The sequence below is a fragment of the Hyaena hyaena genome, unplaced genomic scaffold (assembly GCF_003009895.1).
Source record: "Hyaena hyaena isolate Hyena2069 unplaced genomic scaffold, ASM300989v1 scaffold_154, whole genome shotgun sequence".
In the NCBI taxonomy this organism is placed as follows: domain Eukaryota; kingdom Metazoa; phylum Chordata; class Mammalia; order Carnivora; family Hyaenidae; genus Hyaena; species Hyaena hyaena.
The window spans coordinates 1,500,069-1,513,179 of NW_024080786.1; the positions used below are offsets into that span (position 1 = coordinate 1,500,069).

The 13,111-nt window shown below is 41.5% G+C and overlaps 1 protein-coding gene across 7 annotated transcripts in view; it reads left to right on the forward strand.

Annotated features, from left to right (window-relative positions):
- Nucleotides 1-13,111, forward strand: part of RAPGEF4 (Rap guanine nucleotide exchange factor 4) — a 300,415-nt gene that overhangs the window by 276,882 nt on the left and 10,422 nt on the right. For all 7 annotated transcript variants that reach the window (XM_039239189.1, XM_039239190.1, XM_039239191.1 and 4 more), the window contains 5 exons: nucleotides 204-382; nucleotides 3,208-3,298; nucleotides 7,560-7,610; nucleotides 8,654-8,741; nucleotides 9,395-9,459. In XM_039239189.1, the coding sequence (XP_039095120.1) occupies nucleotides 204-382; nucleotides 3,208-3,298; nucleotides 7,560-7,610; nucleotides 8,654-8,741; nucleotides 9,395-9,459 (474 nt within the window). The remainder of the gene's footprint in view (nucleotides 1-203; nucleotides 383-3,207; nucleotides 3,299-7,559; nucleotides 7,611-8,653; nucleotides 8,742-9,394; nucleotides 9,460-13,111) is intronic.

The window sequence follows — 13,111 nt, forward strand, 5'->3', positions numbered from 1 at the left end:
ATTAAGCCAGTTGCACCTAGTGCATAGTTACATATTTAGCAAGCCTCTCTGAAACCCATTGCTCTGCAGTACGAGTTGAATCCTGGCCAGTGATCGTATCCACATGTGCTGACCCATGTCAATTTGCCTTGACAAATAGAGAAGCCTCGTTGGTGTTTTGATTGAAAAACAAAGAAATAAAATTGTTTTCCTTTCTTTTCTAGCTGGAGCTAATCTATCACACATTTGGAAGGCATAATTTTAAAAAGACCACAGCAAACTTGGATTTGTTCCTGAGGAGATTTAATGAAATTCAGTTTTGGGTTGTCACTGAGATTTGCCTTTGTTCTCAGCCCAGCAAGCGTGTTCAGCTCTTAAAAAAATTTATTAAGATAGCAGCCCAGTAAGTATCATTAGCTTAAGAAGAGAAAAACATTTGAACTGCATTTTCATTTTATTCCCTTAGGCTGCACCATTTTAAAAAAAAGCAAGATATAAGATCTTCTTATGCACAAGGAACAATGAGAAGAGCTGAGAATAACTGAACTCTTACAAAAGATTAATTTCATATGTCTTTTGGAATACTGGACATCAATATATAATAAATTCATATCTTACAGCACTGATGCTGCAGTCAAAATCATGATCTCTTTTTGCTCTGAACTACTGTGGCTTTGTGCCTCCTCCAGTTTAATGAGTCCTTCAGCTAACAAAGTTATAGAAAAGTTGTATTTAGAAAACTGATCAAGTCAATGTCCAACATGACACCATCTGGCCAGTAGAGGGCAGTAGAAACATGCATGTACATCAGCACGACCCAACTCAGCCAGAATAAAATCAGTAAATTGCATAAAGCCGATCTAACCTAGTACATGAAAATCATCTCCGTCAACATCAGAAAAAGCAAGCAACTTATAAATATTCTATTTAATAGCACTTCATGGGAAACAATTTATTTACTGCAGGGGCCAGTTAGATTTCTCCCTGACATGAATTTAATCTTCTCCTGCTATTTAGATATGCCTGACAACCTCCTGTTTACTTCCATGTTTTTGGTATCACCACAGTGCTAAAAATAAAATGCTAAATGTGGCCCATGGCTGGGAGACTTCTTTCTAAATTCAGGGAGCTCTAGCACAGGAAGGTGGGGAGCACAAGTGACCCCAGCTAGCAATTTTCTTGAGCCAAATAGTTAAGATCCCATACAGAGCCTGATTTCCAAAGCTAAACAAAGAAGTAAAGGCTGCTTGACATTTTATACACGTCAGCCTGCCAAATGCTTCGAATTATTTTGCCAAAAATTTGAGGGTTCAACAGCATATCCAAATCCTCAGATTCAAAGGCTGTTATCTCTTAATTTGGAAAAGCTGCTTTTTTGAAGAAAGATTTGGTAAAATGTTACTTATGGATTTCTAGTCCACAGGGTAGCCACTTTTTCTAGGAGACTGAACGGTCTTGTTACAAGGGACAGGTGCCTTTGCATATTTGGAAGGAGAGGATCACCGAAGCTCTGAAAATGTGCTTTCCTGTGGTAAAGGGCACCTTCTCCCTTCACCTTGGCCTGGCAGTGCTGGGTGCAAGAAGGGGAAGAAAACAATCTGCACACCTGTGTGGGAGATAAGAAAGCCTCTGGATTTTCCCAGTCCCAGTTATTTTACAGTGGTAGCGTAAGAGAGCCTTTCAAAACCTCAGGAGTTTTTTAAAATGTTTTTGTCTTTTTTACCTTTCTTCTTTCTGATTATGGAAATGCGTAGGTAGCTTTGGCCCTTGGTATAAATTGGTTTATCTTATTTAACCTTTACTAAGCTGTGCCATCCTGCAGTGGAGCTGTTTACACAGCCCGGCTGGAAAAGATTCTAACCTCTCATAAACCAAGATCTATAAGAATGCAATTTAACCTGATAGCATGTTTTACATGTTTTCAGAGAACTTTGACAAATTCTATTTAAGGTCTTTGACTTGACCAGAACTTTATGAAGTTAGGGGTTCAAGTGTTATCATCCCCCTTTACAGATTAGGAGACTGAGGCATAGGGATATTTCGTGACTTCCCTAAGGTGATAAAGTTAGTTGGTAACACTGACCAGAGAAGTGACCAAAAAGGCAGGTCTGTGTGCCTGCGTTTCCTTTCAAGATCACATGGATAGGATAAAGGTAAACACATGTTCCTTCAGTCCCTGAACTGAGAGCCGCCGCCCCAACACAGCAAAGTCCTTGCTTACTCTTTCACCAGTGGCATACGATGCACAATAGCTTCTCTGAAATCTATCTTCCTCCTGCCACACAGACCATTTAAGAATCACTCAGTGCTTCCTCTGTAAAGAGAACACAGGCAGCAAAAGCAATGATTTAATTAGCCTTTTCCAAAAATGTTCATCCAAACAGGATTTAATTATGTTGCAGTCAACTTAGATAACCATATTGATTTGGGGTAAAGGATTTGCACTTGTTGAAAAATTAATTCTTTCCCTTTCTGAGGAGCTATTATGAGGAAATTGGGGATTCCTTTCTTTTTTTTTTTTACATTAAATCATTGCCATTCCAATAAGAATCTTTGATATTGTTCCACAATATTTTTATTCTGAAATATATATTCATAAAGGTTAATAGTTGCATAAGTACAGATGCAAATTGGTCAGCCTCATGGACATCAGTTAAATGCAAAGAAAATAAGGTTATTTTTAAGTCAATTGTTTAGGTTATTTCTCAGCTTCCTAGGGATTATAAATTGATCTTTCTCAACAAATTAGAAGCATTCACATGGCAGGTAGAAGTTATGGCGGCTATAGCAATATGACTTCCTTATTCCCTCTCAGGCTGCCAGAGGAGGCATCCGGCTTCAGACGAAAAGTCTGAATGTCTTTGAGGATATTTTGTGTTCCTCTCCTCTTATCCCATGAGATGTCTCCTTCCATTTCCAACAAGGATTTTAGGAAGCCTTGGGATCATAGTAACAATCCCTAGGGTAGGGGCCTTTCAATTCCTTCTCAAAACCTAGACCTAGATGACCAGAACCATCTCCTTTCTACAATTACAGTGGGAAGTCAAATAGCCGAACGTGGTCATCCGAGTGGAACTTCTACAGTGCATTAAATCTATCATTGTCTGTTCTCAGTTCTCATAAAGAGTCCTGACGAATATTAATGACTCTCAGAAAATAGAACTTTAATTTTTTTAAATCCCACTCCAAAGTGGCATTTTACTCAAACATGTGCCTCTTGTGTTTCAGCTGTAAGGAGTACAAAAATCTGAATTCCTTTTTTGCCATCGTCATGGGACTGAGTAACGTTGCTGTGAGTCGCTTGGCACTCACGTGGGAGGTAAGCTTCAGCTGAGATCCAGCTGTGACTTTCGCCTTAAGAATAAAAACACAGGCTCACCAGTGAGTTTTTTAATAGAAATATCACTCACACTGGTATAACAATGGAAAAGGTGGGACACTTTGAGGGAAGTGACCTGTCTTCCTTTTTCCAGTTGCCTGAGAGTGTGCATTTAAAAAGGTATTGTCCTTTTGTGCGGGGGGGGGGGGGGGGAGGCGAATGAGGGGGTCTCAGCTTCTTGGTCTATACGATGTAAATAATAATACATCTGGCTCCTACATATAACACAAATCAACATCATTGCTTGGATGATTTCAAAGGTTTTTTTTGTTCATAGAGTCTGTTGTTCTCTGGAGTGTCTGCTTACTGCTTTTGCAATAAGCCTTATCTATAATTGAGGAGGGTCCATTTTTAACCAAGTAGTCATTTTGCTCCAGAGAAAATTAGCCAGAAGGCCAACTGTTTGCCCAGTTGAGTACTAAGTATCTCTTAACCGCCTGGCTGACCACTCTGTGTATGGGGGAACAACAGTTGGCTAATATTCAGGTTGGGGCAAAAGCTATGCAGGTGTGCTATGAATTTCTTTGGCAAATATGACTAGTAGTTTGTTGACAGTTGGTTAATTTGTGCTACTCATCTCTATCACCTAAGTATTCAAAATGTGCCTGACCCCGTACATGTGGTATATAGTTGAAGAAATACTAATCTCTAATAGAACATACACACAAAAATAGACTCTTACTAAAAATAAAAAAGTATGTGTAAGTGGGACACAAAAAGAGGTCAAGGAGTAGATAACAGAGACTTAATTTGCAGGGGTGCTTTAAAAAGGCACCAAAAGCAGCTGTTCGCATCTCTAAATATTTTCCTTAAAACATTTCCTTCCCCACTTCCCTCTTGAAACCGTTGTCTTTCTCGGTCTCTCCTAAATGTTTCCATTGTTTATAGGACAGGTCCTCACAAGTTCTTCTGTCTTGGGTTTCTCTTAAAATTCCAGGCAGATGCAGCACACAGCAGCTCATCCCCTGAATATAGGAATGAGGGAATTGGTGAGGCCTGCGTGCCACGCAGCTGTATCGTCTTCCAGCTGGTAAAAGGACGGAATTAGGGCTGCCACTCAATGAAGCAATGAAGCCATTATGCAGGCTCCCCTGTCTTGCAGCCCAAGGCTCTTAGAATCCGTGGAAACCTAGGGTTCCCCTTTAGGCAGGGTGCTTTCCCCAGCCCGTTTCCAGCTTCTGATGCCCGTACAGAGTCCAGATGATTTGGTTGGGAAAATCAAAGAAGGGATAAAGCCTTACAGAGGTCCCAGAAGGCCAGGTGTAGGTATCACATAACAGCAGCCAGACGTTAAGGCCATAGCATGGTGGAGACATGACCAGAGTCTCCTTTCTTGTCTAAAGAGAGAAATAGGAGGCAGCTTGGGTCGAGGTGGGGGTGAGGGAGGGTGCAGTCAGCAAAAGGAGACAGTTAATTGGCCAGTCCTTCATTTTCATGGGGAATATGAAGAAATGCATCAGTCTGTGAGCATTCAGCATAGAGAAAATTCAGAAAGAGAAAATTAACCCCTCCTCATTTGTAAGTTTTTATTTCATAAGGTGAAATGTAATTATATCATTCTGCAGAAGACCCCTCATTCATAAGCATCTTTGATTCGGGTCGATCTCCCCAAATGAATGCACTTCCCACACAGCTCCAGTGGAGAGCATGATGCCTCTCCCAGGAGCAGGATGAGAGAGGGCACCTGGCCTCCCGGAACTACGGAGCACACGTGAAACCAAAACAGGAGGAAGACTTGAACCGCAGGGAAAGGGAATGGTCCAACCTGGAAGGGAAAGACCACTCTGAGGTCAAGCAAATGGGAGTTAAATCCTGGAGTGCTTTCTTGGCAGCACTGATGCTGTGGGCAGGGTAACTCTTCATTGTGGGCTATTGTGTGTGATGCCAGATGCTTGGCAGCGTCCCTGGCTTCAGCCTACTACCTACCAGTAGCACCTGTCACTTCGCCCCACCCCAGGTGTGACCACAGGAAATATGTGCAGACATCACTAAATGGCCCCTAATGGATGTGGGGTGAGGGGTGCAAAACTGAGCCCAGTTGAGAACCGTGGGTCTGGAAGCACAGAGTGTACAGAGATGATAGTATTAAGATGCACAAAAGTATTCATCACCTTATACCCTCCTGCCTTTGACCCAAATGCCAGGTAAGTAAAGAAAGAGAGAGAGACTGATCTAACCAAAAAATGTAATTCACTTCTAATTTTTAAAGTTCATGGAAAGTTATCGGCTAATGTGGTGATTTGGATACTACACGTGGAATGAGATCCTTGCATCCTTTGATGCGTATCCCAGCTCTCATCCCTTCGGACATTCCCTCTGAGCAAGGATATCAGATTTCCCAGAGCCCTAACTTGAAAAGAGGTACTAGGAAAATGAGCTTGGAGGATATGTGGGAGACTAGTAAGTAAGATTTTTGCACAGATGTTTAAATGGAAAGATGGCAAACTACTTCAGCTATCAGGGAGAAAGAAGAGAGAGAAGCTCTCCTGTGATTGCAGAGCCTAACTGGTGAATCCACTGTTGCCAGTAGACTTCCCTGTGTGAAGCAGAGCTGAACTCCGGGTCTCTGGGGCCGAGAGTGGTGCTTCTACAGTCTCGGGAGAGGATTCACACCACACTGCTCTGCCTTGGTGTGGCCCTGTCAGAGGAGAAAAGTTAGGGTTCCAAAGATCTCAAAGACGCAGTAAATTAAAAGCTGATTCGATAATGGCCTACTGGTATCGATATGTAGGTACAGCCAGCGGTGCTAACTCAGGTACTAAATTGGTAGCATCATCAGTTTTGGTATACAGCAGGGCAGAGAAATCGTGTAGGAGAAATGCTTGTGTGAAAAAGCACACGCACGGAAGAGAAGCCCTAGAAAGGAGGCAGGTGATGTGAATTACAGAGGCTCTGACCATCATCAGCTGTGCCACGTTGGGCATGTCATTTAAACTGTGAGACCTGGTGTGTCAGGGTGGCTCAGTCAGCTAAGCATCCAATTTTGGCTCAGGTCATGACCTCACAGTTCAAGGTTCGAGCCCTGCCTTGGGCTCTTGCTAACAGCTCAGAGCCTGGAGCCTGCTTGGGATTCTATGTTTCCCTCTCTCTCTTTCTCTCTTTTTGCCCCTCCCCTGTTCTTTCTCTCTCTCTCTCAAAAATAAATAAACATTGGGGCACCTGGGTGGCTCAGTCAGCTGGGTGTCCGAATTCAGCTCAGGTCATGATCTCATGGTTTGTGAGTTTGAGCCCCGCATCAGGCTCTCTGCTGACAGCTCAGAGCCTGGAGCCTGCTTCGGATTCCGTGTCTCCCTCTCTCTCTGCCCTTCCCCCACTCACACTCTGTCTCTCTCTCTTTCTGTCTCAAAAATAAATAAAAATTAAAAAAATTTTTAATAGGGGCACCTGGGTTGCTCAGTCGGTTGAGCGTCTGACTTTGGCTCAAGTCATGATCTCACTCATTGGGTTTGAGCCCCACATTGGGCTCTGTGCTGGCAGCTCAGAGCCTGAAGCCTGCTTCAGATTCTGTGTCTCCCTCTCTCTCTACCTTTCCCCTGCTCATGCTCTGTCTCTTTCTCTCTCAAAATAAATAATTTTTTTAAATTTTTTAATAAAAAAATAAACATTAAAAAATAGTAATAAAAATTTTTAAAACTGTGAGACCTAATTTCTTCCCTATATTAAACAAAGGTTTAGTCTATTCACATAAATATTTATTAAGCAGTAACTGTGTACCTGACACTTGTTTAGGCACTGAGGACATAGCCATAAACAAAACTGGTAAGTTTCTGTTCTCATGGAGTTTGCATTGTAAGAGAAGGGGAGGATTGAAATAGGTGGTCTTTAAAACTTTAAATCCTAATATTCTCTAGTCTAAATTCCTAACTGTGGGAATCAGAGAATTTGAAAGATGTTAGAGGAGGTGATTCCAAACCACATGTGGTCTGAGAGTACAGTCTTCCTTATAAATAATTAGAAAATATTATGAAAACAGTAAGACCAAAGGATCCATAGTTAACTTTTGTTTCCACTAGGTTAAGAGCTTTAAAAGGTAAGTTTTCTATATTCCAGAATATGCTCAAATTACAAGACAGATTACAGTCTGGCCTGTGTTAGAGATGTTTGATTAAGAGCCAAAGAAATACATTTCCCCTAGACGTGGTAACACGTGATACATATCTAGATATTGAATCTGACATATGAGTGTTCATTTCATTAACAGAAACTGCCAAGCAAATTCAAGAAGTTCTATGCGGAGTTTGAAAGTTTAATGGTAAGTGACAGTGGCTTCTTTATTCTCTTCACTGTGTGCATTAATCCAATTTCTGATTAGCTGAATTGAAGTTCTCATTTCAGAAATTTTACCTGTCCTTGTATGACTTTAAGAAGTTTATGATCCCATTTTAGTGCTGCTAAAACAAGCATGTCTGACTAATGAATGGCACCCTGAGGAACTAACTTAAAGAGGACTTATGTCCCACATAAGGTCAATTTGTGTAACTAAGAAAAGCAGTGTAATAGGATCCTTTCCGCCTAGCATAGGTTGGCTATGGGTTGGAAGCTGCATTTTCCTTGGCTTGCCAAAATTATTGTTCCCCATTGGCTGGGAGGTGTTAACAGACAGAGGAGTAAGTGGGTCTTGGTAGGAGTGATGGAATGGTTTCGGAGAGGGCACGTGGGGCTGGCTGTGCAAGGCAGAGAGGAGGGGAGTCAGAACTCCCAGGAAGGAGGAAGTGCTTCAGGAGAGGGGGATCTCGTGGGTGGGGTTTGTTTTACACATTTTGTATTTGCTCTCAAAGGGAGTCTCCCTCTCAAGCAAAAAAAGGAAACAAAAAGCAAGTTATTTTCATATCAGACGGTAAGTTGTCTGAAAACAAAAATCAGGGGTGTCTGGCTCAGTTGGTTGAGCATCTGATTCTTGATTTCAGCCCAGGTCATGATCCCAGGGTTGTGGGATCGAGCCCGGTGTCAGGCTCTGTGCTGAGCATGGAGTCTGCTTTGGGATTCTCTCTCTTCCTCTCTGCCCCTCCCCCACTGGCTTAGATAGATAGATAGATAGATAGATAGATAGATAGATAGATATAGATGATAGATTCACACACACACTTCTGTCTCTCTCTCTCTCTCTCAAATAAAAATGTTTTAAAATAATAAATAAATAAAGCAAAAATCAATTTAACTAAGTCTCTATCTTTTATAGCTATACTTGAAAACTTCCTGACTGGGATAACAAACCTAGGTGTGTTAGGAGACACACTACATGTCACTAAATATGTGTCATTAGTCATTAACCAGCATCTCTTTGTTTCTCTGAAGGATCCTTCTAGAAACCACAGGGCCTACAGGCTGACAGTAGCTAAGCTGGAGCCTCCTCTCATCCCCTTCATGCCTTTGCTCATTAAAGGTAATTCTGAGGCAGGGCACTTGGGTGGCTTAGTCGGTTAAGCGTCCGACTTTCCCGACTTTCGCTTAGGTCATGATCTCGCGGTTCATGGGTTTGAGCCCCACGTTGGGCTCTGTGCTGACTGCCAGCTCAGAGCCTGGAACCTGTTTCGGAGTCTGTGTCTCCCTCTCTCTCTGACCCTCCCCTGTTCACGCTATCTCTCTCTCTCCTAGAAATAAATAAAAATTAAAAAAAAAAAAAGGTAATTCTGAGGGAACCCACAGGTCAAGCCAATGATGAGTGTGTGGAGAAGAAAATGAACAAGAGCCTCATCAGACTGATCTCTTTGGAAAGAACAGCCCCATCCCTTCCACCTTCGTCATCACCTCCTCTCCCCCTCGACTTTTCCGAAAGGGTTGGGAAGATTAGGGGAGGAGCAGGGATCCATGATTTGGAAGACTTGCTAGGGAAACAGAGAGTTAGTTTGGAAATTTTACTAAGCTCAGGTAAAGTGCTTTCAAAAGTTAAACACCTAACATAAAAGGAACTATTATCAGCTTTTTTCAACTGCAGTGTTATGCAAATCCTCCAGCATAATCTAATGGTGCTATTGTGGTTTCTTAGTCTGACATATTTCTGTTAGTGATTAGAATGTGACTTTTATTTCTTTGCAGATATGACATTTACTCATGAGGGGAACAAGACGTTCATTGACAATCTAGTAAACTTTGAAAAAATGGTACGTACAGTATTATAACCTTAACCACGATGTTTCTTTAAAATAAAATTTGCATTTGTACTAATAAAGGAAATAATTTCTGTATGTGCTGCCATGTTAAAAAGGTAGTTATGCATAAAGGAGTTTTGAAATATTTGGTTCAAATTGGCTACCTATTTTAGTCTGTCAGTTCTCTTTTGTGCAATTGAATGGTATTTGTGCTGCAGTTCACAGCCCCAGCTAGCTTTTATGCCATGTGCTTCGTCCTTGGCTGCCTGTTGCTAAAATGCGTGAATGTTCCAGAGTGACTCCCATGTTGTTGTTTTGTTGTAAGGTTTGTAGAGCTAGACTTCCCCAGGATGCCTTTGAATTGTTTATCTGCTGAGCCCGACTTTAGTGCATGTAGGTAAAAGGCAACTCCATAGCAGATCTTTCTTGTGGAGTATTCATCTAAATGTATAAACAAATCAAGTTCACCCAAGTTCAGAGACGGAACTCGAACATCTTCACAACCGAAAACAATTTTTTAAAAAAATAACAGAAGTGGAACTGGCACATATTCAGTATTCCGCAGCTCCCTTCATCAAGGAAAAGCTGTTATCTGGCATTTAGTTACTTTGCAGTTTATTTTCTTATCTTCCGTGAAGCAATAAAGCAGGTCATGCCAAAACCTATCTTTAGCTACGTAGTGCATATTAATGGAATGCTCCATTGTCTTCTAAATCCTTTGGCTGCAGCCTGGATGGATGGGGTGTTACAGCGTTATCTCTGTGTGGGTAAGCATCTGCCTGGGGGTATGGTTTGCACTGGTGACTGTGGCACTTCAGGAAGAGCTCAGAACTTAGGGGTTCAGGAGACACACGGTTCAGTTCTCAGCTTCGTTTCTTGTAGCGGTCCCTCCAGTTCTCAGTGGGGCAGTTTCCCCAACAGGAAGTGGCGATCGTGCCTACTCTGTCCATGTCTGGAGGTTGTTGATGGGTCCGGGGTATATAAGTGTTCCTGTAAGCCATAGAGCACTGTAGAATTCTTCTTAGAAAACTGTTCTTCCATCATTCCTTGATACCAGCTGGTATGTATGACTCCAGGGCAACTGGAAATATCATGCATTGATCCTGTAAGGATCACACCGTCCAGCTTTGGGAATGAGAAGCCCGGCCCGGTGAAGAGGTACAGCCATTGCTGGGCAACAGGTTTCCATGTCTTCAGCATGTTAGGAAATAGCACGTGAGTTCACACCTCCTCAAAAGGACTCTATGCTAGATGGCAAATATTTCCCCAGCGGTCTTCCCCTCCAAAGGCAGAGTATGGACATCTCTAATACCGTGTCAGTTTAGAAATTCTTTGATCAAAGGAGAAAACATTCTTTTGTCTTGCTCACTTGTTAGTATGGAGAATTAAACATATTTCCCTGATTTCTCAAAACTTGTTTGCCAGAAATGAAAGATTTAGCAAATAAGTAAAGAACCTTCCAGATCACTTACGCAGAAATGCAGACTGAGGGGTAGCTAAGCCAACTATTTGACTATAAAATATACATGTGCACAGAGGCGAAGAAGTCAGAGTTTCCTAAATAATTGACTGAGCTTTAGAACTTTTGATCATGAAAGTCAACTGAACAGAACAAACAAGAATAGCAAAACTATCTGTCAAGGAGAATGAAAGTTGTTTCATCTGGGCTTTTAGATCTTGGTGTTATATTCGTAACCTTCAAAGGAAAAGTCACATTCATTGGATATTAAGAGAATTCCCCTTCCTCACTTCTCCACTTCATGCCCACAGCCGTGGGTTCTTAAACACCTAACTGTGAGAAGAGACCCTTCACACCCTGCTCCTCACACCCCGTTCTCGGAGAGATTCCACTTTAACTTAAAAGCAACTGAACGGCCAAGATAGCAACTCAGCTGTGATAACAGAAACCTAAATTGACAATGGCTTAAGCAAGCCAAGTTTATTTCTTCTTTTATGTGAATGTCTAAGCTAATGCGCAGGCTCATGAAGCGGTCCAGATTCCGGGCCTCTCCTCCCTTGCCATTTCACCATGGTCCAAGATGGCAGACCAGCACCACCCCATCACAGGCAGAGGGAAGGGGAAAGGGAGAAGGTGAAGAGAGTGAAGGGAGTGCTGAAAGAGAACTGTTTAGTTCTCTACTATAACAAATATAAATGGGATTTCATTTAATAAATCACACCACGAGAAAGTTTAATTTTACAATTGCCTTTCTGTGAGTTTAATGTTACTGGCAAATGAAATTTGATTTGATTTGATTATGTTTTTTAAACCTGACCTTGACCAACTTTGACACTTGTTGTCAGCTTTCCAACCTTCTCTCTCCGTAAACAAGACCGCCGCTGCTCCCATAGCATCACCCCTGCAACGTACAACTCCCACTAGTGGCCCCCGCTCCCACTGTGTGTCTTGGGGAAGGATACATCTCTGTTTTCAAGTTGATGTCCAAGCCACTTCCGAGGCATTCATCAGCAAGGCCAAGGTGGTGAGCAGAGCTGGCAGCCTTTGTGAGGCTGGTAGGTGGTATCCCCAGAGGGAACTCCTGCCAAGGGCAGAAGTCACCAGGGACGCCAGGAACACAGATGCCTTTTCTTGGTGGCAGCATTGCCGGTTCACAGCAAACTACTGTGCCAGCCCTCAGTATTTTTATTTTGAACCTTTTTTTACCCTTGAGGTATGAAATGAGGATTAGAGAATTTGTTGCATATTGGTTTTCAGGATTTATGAGTATGAACAAAAGAGAATTCACACTCTGATCCTTATGCAAAAAAAAAAAAAAGGCAGACATTCTTTCATTTGGGGGGAACATAAAGGAGTATTCAAAAAAATGTTTGAATAAAGCCCTTTGTATCTTTCTATGGCATACATGAATATTTATAACATTTAGGAGGTAGAGTAGCAATGGATTAGAGGATAATATGTTGGCTGGCTGCCACTACCCCAGGCTGCATAAAGCATGCTGATAGCCACGGATGCTACTGTATTAGGAGCTTGGTTCTATTTCAGACATATCCATATTTAGGTGTATTTATTTATGAACATTATTTTAAAGATAGTCATCTTATTTGGAATGAGAAGCATGGGGCAAGCTTCTACACTTCTGGAAACATTAACAGAAGCTAATTCATTGAGGAAAGAGAAATGCTTTGAATCCTTTTATTTCTGTTTCAGTAATTATGGCATTACATAATTAGCAACGATATGTTTTCTATCACCAATAATATTATTATGAAATCCGTGGAGAAAGCATCAGACTTATATTGAGCTATGGAGGAAAGAGCCTCCAAGTAAAAATCAAAATGTTCAAATACATCCAGTTCTCAGAACTTTCCAACACAGTATAAATCTGCAAGAGGACCTTGCAAGTGTATCTCTTTATAAAGAACTCACAAACTGGGCTAAAAGCAGATTTTCCAAAAGATATGTTTCAAAGCAATGCAATATGTGTTGACTGTTCAGGCAAAGAATTTTGCTAGGAAATATAAAGAAATCCCATAATCCTTGGCTGTTTGGATATTATTTATAGCTAAGAAGGTTAAACATAAACATGTGAAATTTAAAAGCAAAAAAAGATATAAAAACTAGTTCACAATAGCAATAAAAGAAATGTCCAAAAGAATTCAAAGAGAGGTAACTTCATGCAGCTATATCAACAAAACCATGTTA